The 12945-nt window shown below is 39.3% G+C and overlaps 1 protein-coding gene across 2 annotated transcripts in view; it reads right to left on the bottom strand.

Annotated features, from left to right (window-relative positions):
* CPAMD8 (C3 and PZP like alpha-2-macroglobulin domain containing 8) overlaps positions 1–12945 on the bottom strand; it is a 91163-nt gene that overhangs the window by 50304 nt on the left and 27914 nt on the right. For both annotated transcript variants that reach the window (XM_084614856.1, XM_084614855.1), the window contains exons 19-24: positions 11693–11755; positions 7272–7503; positions 6395–6548; positions 4628–4770; positions 1146–1197; positions 38–336 (exon numbers count right to left, since the gene is read on the bottom strand). In XM_084614856.1, coding sequence (XP_084470982.1) covers positions 38–336; positions 1146–1197; positions 4628–4770; positions 6395–6548; positions 7272–7503; positions 11693–11755 — 943 coding nt within the window. The remainder of the gene's footprint in view (positions 1–37; positions 337–1145; positions 1198–4627; positions 4771–6394; positions 6549–7271; positions 7504–11692; positions 11756–12945) is intronic.

Raw genomic sequence — 12945 nt, 5'->3', positions numbered from 1 at the left:
GACCATAGGGCTGTTGTTACACAGACAAATTCACTACCTGAATTATTCCATTTTTCCAGCTGATCCAGAAGCTCCGGAATTCATCCCAAGAGAGGATGCCAGCTGTGTCTGTGCTGACAACTGGCTCACCCATTTTACTAGTAGAAATCCACGTTTTAGCATTTTGATGCCCACCAATGACAATCTCAGTCATCTCTGCCATGTCATGTGGGCCAGAGGACAAGGCAAAATGAGCATCATTGTGTGCTTTCACTGCAATGTCGAAATGAGTCATCCGGGCAGGCTTCTGCATATACTGGTACTCATATTTGTTAGGTGTAGAAATGTGAATTTTCTCTAGTCAAAAAAATAATGGAATATTGTCAGAATTAGATCTTGACGTTAACTTAGGAGGACACAAAATTGTTAATAAAAAGCCACATAGCCCAAGACTGAACTTCAAACACTTGGGGCTTTGTGCTGCATAATATATCAGTACGCATTTGTCACTCCAGTGCCTCATAAATCAAACTAGCAGAGTAGATAGGGATGTCTCTTCCTAACTTCCACTTTCTTGAATTCCTTCCTATATAGAATTAGGACTTTTTAGTTCAAATAATCCAGGTATATTTCTTGTGAAGTCTATACATGATTTCTCAATTCCCATTTTAAAAGGTCAAGAAGACTCCCTGTTTAGCAGAAGCCAAATCATAATTAGCTACTGTAACCAAATCCAATTTATCTGAATCAAGCAGAAGGGATACATTGACTTTGGGTCTGAATTAAAAAATCAGCTAAAAATATACTATAGCTTAATTTAGCCACAGTTGTGCACTGGGCAAAACACTTAGTTTAGCCACTGTGCAAAACACTTAGCCAGTTTTATAAAGAAAGGGAAGTTCACTATTTATTTGCATATAGCATTTGGCCAATTAATATTGTCCATAGTTAGCCAGCCAGGTATGAAAGACCCTTTATATCAATAGCTTGATGTACATGCTGTTAACCCATCAGCCATAGATGGGATATAAATTTTACTGATTTTCCTACTGAAAAGAGGGAAACAAATGAAGTTTTTCCAGGGGTAAAGCAACATGTTTCTATTTATAACTTAAATTGTGGAAAAAAACAAACCTTGTCATATTGTGTTCAAACCAAAAACTTACCATTAGGGCAGAAGAACACACTGTAGGTATATTCTCTGGATAATCCCTCTGGCTACACAAAGGCAGAAATCCATTAGGAAAATAAGCACTTGGATTAACAGCAACCACCATTTAGTTTTAGTTATAAATACACAAAATAAAGTTCTGGTGCCATATAGCATTAAAGGCCCATTATACATTATGAAATATGACATTTCACTGGCATTGTTATCAGGAAGACATACTATGGCTCATCATTGCTTTCAAATGTACCTAAATACGGATTTAGGCACTTAACTTCAGGCATTAAAGCTTCAGAATTTTACACTTAGTGGCTGAACTGCAAACAAAAAATATGTTTTCAATCACTAAAGTCATCTACCATATTGAAGGATAGTGAGTGTTTTATCTGTTGCTAAAATGGTGCTAAGGGTGACCCTGAGAATGTCAGCCCAGTGTGCTTTACTTCATGTCCATGTAAGGTAGCTGAAACAGTAATTAAAGAGATTTATAAGATATCTAGATAATACGATATAAGAGGGGCAAACCAACACAGCTTCTGTAAAGGAAAATCATGTCATATCATATCACCTCATCCAGCCTGTTATAAATATTTTATAGACTCAGCAGAATCACAGTTAAAGAGAAATCAGCAGATACAGATTTCTGTTGATGAATTCCCCCACAAGAGGCTATTAAGGAAACTAAATAAATCAGGGGGAAGAGGCAAAGTTCTATTACAAATTACAAAATGTTTAAAGAGCTATAAAATAAAGAAATACATGGTATTTCCAGTGTGGAATGAGGTTATTGGGGGATGCCTCCCATATTTGTACTAGGACGAGTGTTATTTTACATACTCATTAATGATCTGGAAAAGTAGGTGAACAACCAGGTGGCAAAATTTTGCAGATGACACACAATTACTTAAATTAGTAAAGATTAAAGAGGATTGTGAGAAACTACAAAGGGAGATCTTCAAACTACCACGAGATCTTCAATGATCTAAAATTCAAAAAAGAGTCCTACAAAAAGTGGAAACTCAGTCCAACTACAAAGGATGAATATAAACAAATAACACAAGTATATAGGAACAAAATTAGAAAAGCCAAGGCACAAAAGGAAATTGAACTAGCTAGGGACATAAAACGAAATGAGAAAACATTCTACAAATACATTAGAAGCAAGAGGAAGACCAAGGACAGAGTAGGCCCATTACTCGATGAGGAGGGAAAGACAATAACAGAAAATGTGGAGATGGCAGAGATGCTTAATAACTTCTTTGTTTCAGTTTTCATGAAGAAGGTCGGTGGCAATGGGATGTCTAAAATAGTGAATGCCAGTGAAAATGAGGTAGGATCAGAGTCTAAAATAGGGAAAGAACAAGTCAAAAATTATTTAGACAAGTTAAATGTCTTCAAGTCACCAAAGCCTGATGAAATGCATCCTAGAATACTCAAGGAGTATTGACTGAGGAGATATCTGAGCCATTAGCAATTATCTTTGAAAAGTCATGGAAGATGGGAGACATTCCAGAAGACTGGAAAAGGGCAAATATAGTGCCCATCTATAAAATGGGAAATAAGGACAACCCGAGGAATTACAGAGCAGTCAGCTTAACTTCTGTACCTGGAAAGTTAATGGAGCAAATAATTAAGAAATCAATTTGCAAACACCTAGAAGATAATAAGGTGAAAAATAACAGTCAGCATGGATTTGTCAAGAACAAATCGTGTCAAACCAACCTGATAGGTTCCCTTGAAGGGTAACAAGCCTTGTGGATAGGGGGGAAGCAGTAGACGTGTTATATCTTGACTTTAGTAAGGCTTTTGATACTGTCTCACATGACCTTCTCATAAACAAACTAGGGAAATACAACCTCGATGGAGCTACTATAAGGTGGGTGCATAACTGGTTGGAAAATCGTTCCCAGAGAGTAGTTATCAGTAGTTCACAGTCATGCTGGAAGGGCATAATGGGTGGGGCCCTGCAGGGAACGGTTCTGGGTCCGGTTCTGTTCAATATCTTTATCAATGATTTAGATAATGGCATACAGAGTACACTTATAAAGTTTGTGGATGATACCAAGCTGGGAGGGGTTACAAGTGCTTTGGAGGATAGGATTAAATTTCAAAATGATCTGGACAAACTGGAGAAACGGTCTTAAGTAAATAGGATGAAATTCAATAAGGACAAATGCAAAGTACTCCACTTAGGAAGGAACAATCAGTTGCACACATACAAAATGGGAAATGACTGCCTAGGAGGGAGTACTGCGGAAAGGGATCTGGGGGGTCATAGTGGATCACACAAGCTAAATATGAGTCAACAGTGTAACGCTGTTGCAAAAAAAGCAAACATCATTCTGGAATGTATTAGCAGGAGTATTGTAAGCAAGACATGAGAAGTAATTCTTCTGCTCTACTCGGCGCTGATTAGACCTCAACTGGAGTATTGTGTCCAGTTCTGGGCACCACATTTCAGGAAAGATGTGGACAAATTGGAGAAAGTCCAGAGAAGAACAACAAAAATGATTAAAGGTCTAGAAAACATGACCTATGAGGGAAGATTGAAAAAATTGGGTTTGTTTAGTCTGGAGAAGAGAAGACTGAGAGGGGACATGATAACCATTTTCAAGTACATAAAAGGTTGTTAAAAAGAGAAGGGAGAAAAATTCTTCTTCTTAACCTCTGAGGATAGGACAAGAAGCAATGGGCTTAAATTGCAGCAAGGGCAGTTTAAATTGGACATTAGGAAAAACTTCCTAACTGTCAGAGTGGTTAAGCACTGGAATAAATTGCCTAGGAAGGTGGTTGGAATCTCCAACATTGAGGATTTTTAAGAGAAGGTTGGACAAACACCTGTCAGGGATGGTCTAAATAATACTTAGTCCTGCCTTGAGTGCAGGGGACTGGACTAGATGACCTCTCAAGGACCCTTCCAGTTCTATGATTCTATGACCTGACAAAACTAGGTTACAGGTTTGCAGAGTGATAGATTAAATTCAGTGTAGACTGGAGAGAATGGACTGTCTTGGAGTTAAAGCACTAGATTGGAACACAGGAGGCCTTGGCTCAAGTCCCAAATCTGCCATAAACTCCCTGTGTGATATTGAGCAGGTCACTTAATCTCTTCTAAAAAATGTGCATAATAATTTTTCCTTTCTCTCATATTCTATCTGTTGTAAAATGTTTGAGGCAGAGTCTGTCTCTTACACTCAGCACAATGGGGTCTCAATCTCAGTTGTAAAGTCTCAGCACTGCAATAATATAATAATAATAGTAGAAAAATACAAGATAATCCACATCAGAAGGAACAATTTGATCAAGTTGTACTCAAAACCAGGTCTTAAATTAATTTCATCTGTCATTTTGTGGCTCAGTCACACCTGGCTTTGCTAAATCACTTTGCCCTGAAGTTCCTTATAATCCATTTAGTTTTGACTAAACTGTCCAGTGACACCTAGTTTTTTTCCTGAATTGTATGGAATCATGTCCTCTTACCTCAATAATAACACTACTACGGACATAGTCTATCCCAACTGGGGTCCTTTTGTCCAAGTAATTGTCCTCTGAGTGCTTGCCATTCTTCAGGATCTGCATCCCATCCTGGCAGCAGTTTGTTCCATCATAAGCAAATGCTTTTGCTAAGTGAAAGAAAGAAAAGAGGAAGCAGGGATTTAAATGTAGTAGGATCTTCAGCAGCTTCAAACACTTCTCATTTCAGGATTGCTCTAAACTGAGTAGAGGTTACATTAAGTATTCTATAAATAAAAGGTTTCAGGGTAGCAGCCGTGTTAGTCTGTATCCACAAAAAGAACAGGAGTACTTGTGGCACCTTAGAGACTAACAAATTTATTAGAGCATAAGCTTTCATGGGTTACAGCCCACTTCATAGGATGCATAGAATGGAACATATCGTAAGAAGATATATATACACATACAGATAAGTTGGAAGTTGCCATACAAACTGTTTCAGAGTAACAGCTGTGTTAGTCTGTATTCGCAAAAAGAAAAGGAGTACTTGTGGCACCTTATAGACTAACCAATTTATTTGAGCATAAGCTTTCGTGAGCTACAGCTCACTTCATCGGATGTGAGAGGCTAATTAGTTAAGATGAACTATGATCAGCAGGAGAAAAAAACTTTTGTAGTGACAATCAAGATGGCCCATTTAGACAGTTGACAAGCAGGTGTGAGGATACTTAACTTTAGGGAAATAGATTCAATAAGTGTAATGACCCAGCCACTCCCAGTCTCTATTCAAACCCAAGTTAATGGTATCTAGTTTGCATATTAATTCAAGTTCAGCAGTTTCTCACTGGAGTCTGTTTTTGAAGCTTTTCTGTTGCAAAATTGCCACCCTTAAATCTTTTACTGAGTGGCCAGAAAGGTTGAAGTGTTCTCCTACCAGTTTTTGAATGTTATGATTCCTGATGTCAGATTTGTGTCCATTTATTCTTTTGCGTAGAGACTTCCAGCTTATCTGTATGTATATATATTTCTTCTTACTATATGTTCCATTCTATGCAAGCGATGAAGTGGGCTGTAACCCACGAAAGCTTATGCTCTAATAAATTTGTTAGTCTCTAAGGTGTCATAAGTACTCCTAAAAGAAAAGGATGAAGTGAGCTGTAGCTCACGAAAGCTCATGCTCAAATAAATTGGTTAGTCTCTAAGGTGCCACAAGTACTCCTTTTCTTTTTGCGAAGACAGACTAACACGGCTGTTACTCTGAAACCTGTCATAAGTACTCCTGTTCTTTCTATAAATAAAAGTCACTTATAGTTGTAGGGTCATATTATGCTCAGTCCATAAATATTTGGACAACCTCTGGGTATTGGGGAAAGTCTTTACTAATCCTAAAAGATTCATAAATTTTCGCACCAGTGATTGTTTACCTGAATGGGTGTACAGGATTGTGGATTATTCATTAGTCTCCTATTTTAAATTTTCAGTCATTCAAGCAGTAACTACACAACACAACAGGTGACCACACATCACAAATAACAAATAGTGAAGTCGAAGGGAATAGCCTGAAGTTTGTTCACACAAACTTCTGAGTAAATCCTTATGTAGGATCCATTTATAGAAAATTGGGATCAGCTCACAAAGAGGAAAAAAGGGCTAAATCTGCAGGAAGTATTATTCACAGTGAATGATTCAGCCAGCTCTGAACCTGAGGGGATCTTCTGCAGTGAGGAGAAGGGGAATGCTTTGCAAAATTCCATCAGGCACTCCAGCACTGAAGGATTTATAACTCTACAGTACCTGTGATGTTGCTCAGTCCAAGCTCACTGAAGGACAAGACTATGGAGGTGGGTTTGGCCTTTCCAGGGGCTACACACTTCTTTCTTGTCAGATGGTGTTTCCCAGGATGTCCCACAAACCTTATGCCTTTTGGAACTGAAATCTTCACATGAACCTGTGAAAACAATTATTTAATTGCATTTGATGCAAATCAGACTAGTAATAATGACAGAAACTGACACAAAACCCAAAGATCACAGCATGTTCAACAAACACATAACATACATGTCACATTAATCAAATGTATTTCTTAGAAGAGCTTTAAATGGCAGATTTAGCTTCAGTGCAGTGACTCGATAAATTGTAAAGGGATGTATGTTGACTTTACTTGTGTATGTTCATTTCTAAATCTAACCATCTATACCTGGCTTATGATTGTAGAAGAGCACTGGAGCCAGAAAGAGCATGCATTTGAAAAAGGTCTAGGTTTAGGAAAGAGAGCTTCTCAAATGTCCATGTGTAGCAGGTATCTCATCTCTGATAAACTACTTAAAGCAATTTTCTAACTAAGAATCAAGCTCTTCACCACGCTTCAATGGGAATTTTCCGATAGTCTCCCAAAGACTTTTTTACTTTTTGGGTTTTAAAGTGTTGCAAGGACCATTCAGGATGTTGCACTTGTCAAAAGAAAAGAAAATAAAGCAGCTACTTTCACTAATAGTACAAACTAATATATTCTTCTCTCTTAGTATGTATATTGCACTCATCTCATGGCATCCAAATACCTTATTGACCACGAATCTGCAATCACAATGCCTTGAACACGATCCTTGACGACAGAACCAAATTCAGTGTCTTGGCAATGAGTGAAAAATAAATAAAATAAAGATGCTATTACCTCTATGCAGACAGCCAGGTAATTGTAGACAGTCAGTGGGATTTTGGTCTGCTCCCCACGGATGACATGATAGGGCAGGGTGAAATCGATGAAGAAGGGTTTGAATGTCTTCAGTTCTGTTTGTTTGGCAAGTCCCAGCCCTTTCTTCTCAGACAGGCCCACAGCCTCTGTTATCCATGTAGTGATGGAGTCAGGCACTTCCACATCCAGCTGTGCTTCTCCTGATACATCACTGCCAAAAAGAATAAAGGAATAACTTGGGCTGTCCAGCTCAATGAGATACATTTGAACATGGCTCAAGCTCACAGAGCTAAACACTTTGGGGAATTCCCTCCCAATTCAAGCTCATAGTATAGTATAATATATGACTCAGGAGTGTCAGGGCTTTCAGCTACACTTTGCACACCAGGAGATCAAAGGCCGCAAAGCTGGATTCTCCTCTTGCTAGAGGTCAGCTGTTTTGGGAACCTCTGCTGTAACCAAGAGATGTATGCACATGGAGCAGGTGAGCAGTTACTAGCTAGTATGCAGTACAGTTGGTAACATGGCATCTAACTTCTAAATCCTTCCTGGATTAAAAGCTTTACAGGCATTTTCTCCCAGGCAATAGAAACACTTTCCTTAGAGGCAAAGGTCTGTATTAAGTAAGAAATAGAAGGAGTAAATTGGTTTATCCAACTACTAGTGAAATAAAAGTAGTCTTTGTTGGAACCTGTTATACTTGCTATGTACAGTGCCACATCGGAAACTCTGTCTATCATAGTGCGTCTGTCCCAATATTCTGCCATCTAACATTCTTCATGCTTTGTTAAAATCAGGATTCAACATCATCCTGCAGCATTCGCTCCCTTTCTCCCACAAAGGAGCTTTGGCCATGACTGAAAGGACGGACAGACAGTTTCTTCTAAAGCAAGAACAAAAGCTATTTCATGGCTCAGTTAGCAGGGTGATTGGTGCCATTACAAGTACACACTGAAGGAGGCTCTCTCTGGAGTTCTTATTTCCTTCCCAGAGTCTGATGCACATGCTGCTAGTTCTAGCACCTTTTGAGAAGAACTTACATCTCAGCTGGCATGTTACTAGGAGAATGAGAGAGAATAAGCACAGGTGGTAATCTCGGCATATCATGCTGCCGTCTCACAACACGATACCTGCTGATTCACTGGGGATATCCCAGAAGAGACTTAAGTACAAAGAGTTCAACACTCCTATTCCGCATGGGCTAGCCAAGTTTTAAAACTGATGAAGCATGTATTTTAATATGTTCTTTATAGACAGCTTTTAAGTCATTTTATATGATGCTGTGTTAACACCACAGTTAGGAAATGAGGCAGAGTATTGTGTATTGGTTTGTATGACTCCAAGTATTAAAAGTTAAATTGGGCTTTGCATTAACTTGAGTGTTTAAAATTACCTTTGTTTCAAAAGAAAGAAATATTGCATTTCAGAAAAGAACCAGCAATTAATGGGATTGGGAAGTGCCTGGAACTTGATTAGCTAATGACTGTTACACAAGTGACCAAGGCTACAAACAGATTTCAGGTTACTTTTCTATTTGTTGCAGTCATGCAGTTGCCATTGAAGAAAGAGAGAGAGAAAAACAAAGGGCCAATAAAAGCCCTAAATCAGAAGAGTTCTTTGAGTTCTTCAGCAGATACTTAAACCAGTTGTATTGACAATGGAGGTCTTAAAAAGCAGCCAAATACAAAAATATATTGTAAAATGGAATGAGAGATTATCTCTTGATTGAAGCTGCTATCTAATTGGATAGTTTTGTTCTTTAATATAGTAATATTTGTGTAAATGATTGTTTCTATCCTTTAGTTATCAGAAATATTTAACTGGTAACCTAACTGATAGTGCCAGTTAAATATTGCCCTGTTAACTGAGTTAAATACTCTGATCATATTTGCCACATTTCACAATAGAATTAGGTACCCAAAGAAACAAGAACAACGCTGAACTGAACAGTCAATGAAAAATTGCAGATGGGTGAAGTGAAGGAAGCTTAACCTGCTGCTCAGATCCCCTCAGCATTTTGCAGACATGGAGCCTCTATGGAAATCCCAATAGGGAAACATTAACATAAAACAAATGGATCAAGAAAACCTAGACTCAGTGTGTCCTTGGTAATCCCATGTGCTATGGTCAGCCAGTCTCTAGTGCCCTGTCCTGTGAAGACAGCCCTCCAGATCAAATTACAGAGAATAGCACAGGGACCTTCCTATTATTCAGAGCCTGGGAAATTCACTTGGCTCAGCAGCTCCATATTATTTTAACCTCTTTCAAGCACATTATTTTCTTAACATCTAATAAAAAGTTTGCAACCATAATAAGAGCTGGAAAGTTGGTACCTGCAACATAAACCATAGCTCGGAGAATCAGCGGAAGTGCATCCCAGCTTCAGAGCTGGCAGCATTCCAGTCTCTTTAACCAGACAATTTGTTGCAGCTGATATTCTTTCCACTGGGATTTCAGCCCATAACCAGCATTAACATATTATTTTCACACATGAGGGTACTTACTCTTCTGGGCGAGGGGCCAAGGTATACACATATTTCCAGCCATTAGACACTTCAACTAGGCTCTAGGAATTTTTAGAATCAGTTTGGGAAGTTGACATTAGACATTGTTTCTTTTTTAAGAAGTGTATATTTTAATTATAAATTATAGAAGAAAAAATTCTTAATATTCAAGGGAGTGGAAATCAGACAATGTTTGACTCAGTTATTTATAGTGAAATGAAGGGGAGAAAAATGCATCTGCAACTTTTTATTCCACAATCTCCCACTTATGATTAACTGGGCTTCGGCAGGCTGGGGCAAACTGGCACTTCTAGAATTCTTTGTGTATTTTTACAAAGCATATTTCATGCTCAATTGAACATATTTGAATACACTTGCTGAAAATTCCTGTCAAATTTAATTTATAAACATTTACTGGGAGTGAAGTTTACTTGCAAACTTGGAGAAGCCCTTGAAAATCTGCCTCACATTTCCTATCCCTAGCTTTACTGCTTCTGGGCGGGATTAGTTATCTATTTATTAATTTTTGTGGCAATGGCTGTGCCAGAAACAGGCTGTAATTTACTGGGCAAGGAGTTTGGATTATTTTGGGGATACCCCTACACAAAATGGAAAGTGAAAGGAGGGGCTTTGTGCAGTGTTAGGTTGACATGCCAAATCAATGTAGAGAGCTCACTTAGCGCTCAGCAATATTGAGCAAGGACTTTAGAGACATAACTGTCCAGGCCATATCTCAACACATCACACACAGAAAGTAGCAAAAATAAAAAACACATCAATTTGGGCTCCTTGTCACAGTAATCCATGGGAGCCTTGAAAAATGACCTTCCGTGACCCTGCCCATGCCGGTGGATGGGCAAAGGAATTTTCTTGAATTAGGCTTCAATGACAATACTTATTTCCTCCTTAGAGATGCTCAGTGCTGTCCACACATTTTGAAGGATGTCTCACACTACTCCAGCATCCTGATAGGATGAACCTAGGGTGACCAGATGTCCCGATTTTATAGATACAGTCCCGATTTTTGGGTCTTTTTCTTATATAGTCTCCTATTGCCCCCTACTTCCTGACCCGATTTTTCACATTTGCTGTCTGGTCACCCTAGATGGACCACATCCTAGTAGAGAGCTTGTCTCATGGAAACCTTTCACCACATTAACGATAATGCAGACCATCTCTCCTTGCATTCACATCTGCATAACATTCCTGGGGCAACTGCAGCAATTGCTCACATGAGGAATTAATACTAGGGGAGAACTTAACATGTTTTTAGCTTTTTTTAACACAGGTTAACAAATGGAAACAAAGACCTACTATCATGTGATCTAGTAGCTCTCTGCAGATTACCAGCAAAGTGTTCTGCAGGCCACCAACTGGCTCACAGACAGCATTTTGACAAGTACAGCACAACTTTATAGTGAACAACCTACGTGCATGATCCACAGAGATGTTATTAGCCAACAAATAGTGTCATGTGTTTCATTTCTAGATTTCACTAGAGATTAAATCCCAGGTGTATCTGCAAATCAGTCTGGCCACTGGCACGGAGTGAGCAAAAGCTAGAAGCTAGTCTACATGGCAGCCCATGGTTGCTGTTCCTGTGCCCTCTTTGCGGTTAGAATCCTCCGTTTATGACACCATGGTGAGTTGCTATGGGGAAGACAGTGCTGTCACAGACAGTTCTGACCTCAGGTGTGGGAATAAGCTTCAAGAATAGATTCTGGGGAATAGATTCTGTTATAAAGAATAGATTCTGGGGAAAGTATGGTAAAAGGCAGAGGATATGGTTGCAGCACATAACTGTCATGTAGGGACATTAATCTCCAGGTGAACTAAAATCTCCACAGGATTCTGCACAAACCACTGGATACCAGCAGAAAAGTTCCCCGTAGATACCTGACATTGAGGCAGTGCCAAATCCATGTTTCAGGGAAGAATGTTCTTTTTTTCTTCTCTGCTCTAAGACAAGAAACAAATCCTCAGCAATAAACTATTTTAATGAGACAGAGGGTTACAAGAAAAGGATAAAGAAATTAATGATATCACTTGAATCCAGCTCATATCTTGACCCAGGAGCATGGTAATCACCACAATTAGACAAACCAAGGGTCCACTAGTAGGATATTATTTAAAATAATAAGTAATAATAAATAATACTTCTCTCTTTATACAGCACTTTTCCTCAGTAGATCTCAAAGCGCTTCACAATCTGTAATAGCAGCAAAGAGTCCTGTGGCACCCTCTGCCGTTTTTACAGATCCAGACTAAAACGGCTACCCCTCTGATACTTGACAATCTGTAATGTATTTATCCCCACAATTCTCCTGTGAATCCCCATTTCCCAGATGGGAACTGAGGAACAGAGAGGCTAAATGACATACCCAAGGCTACATATGAAAACTGTGGAGAAGCAGGGAATTGAATCTGTGTCTCCCATATATATTATATATAGGTATATTGTTATATTTGGAAATACATATAATATATTTATGTGTGTGTACGTGTATACACACACACTTACACTTATTTATTTATTTTCAAATATAACAATGTACCTATCAAAACATTCTGGGTATAAGAATAAAATACATAAAACCATTAGCTCAAAATACATTGTGAGTTCTTTTGTACAATTACCCCAATCTCCAGGCAAAAAGGCTGAGAGAAGAGGAATAACATGTATCTTTTAATGTCAATGATCATCCTCTTTTTTTTAGGTTATGGAAAGGGGGCAGACAGGCTTCCCCAAACTGGCCTATTTTGTAGTACAGGGATCGGCAATCTTTGGCATTCGGCCCGCCAGAGTAAGCCCCCTGGTGGGCCGGGCCAGTTTGTTTACCTGCCACGTCCGCAGGTTCGGCCGATCGCAGCTCCCACTGGCCGTGGTTCACCGCTCCAGGCCAATGGGGGCTGCGGGAAGTGGCATGGGCCGAGGAATGAGCTGGCTGCCGCTTCCCACAGCCCACATTGGCCTGGAGCAGCGAACCATGGCAGGTGGGAGCTGCGATCAGCCGAACCTGCGGACATGGCAGGTAAACAAACCGGCCCGATTACCCTGGCGGGCCATGTGCCAAAGGTTGCCGATCCCTGTTGTAGTAGTTACTATTTTATATTCCTCTCCCATATCTCCTCTTGTCATTCCCTTGCCA

The sequence above is a fragment of the Lepidochelys olivacea genome, assembly GCF_965140295.1.
Source record: "Lepidochelys olivacea isolate rLepOli2 genome assembly, chromosome: 25".
NCBI classification, from domain to species: Eukaryota; Metazoa; Chordata; order Testudines; family Cheloniidae; genus Lepidochelys; species Lepidochelys olivacea.
This window is presented reverse-complemented; position numbering and strand designations above follow the sequence as displayed.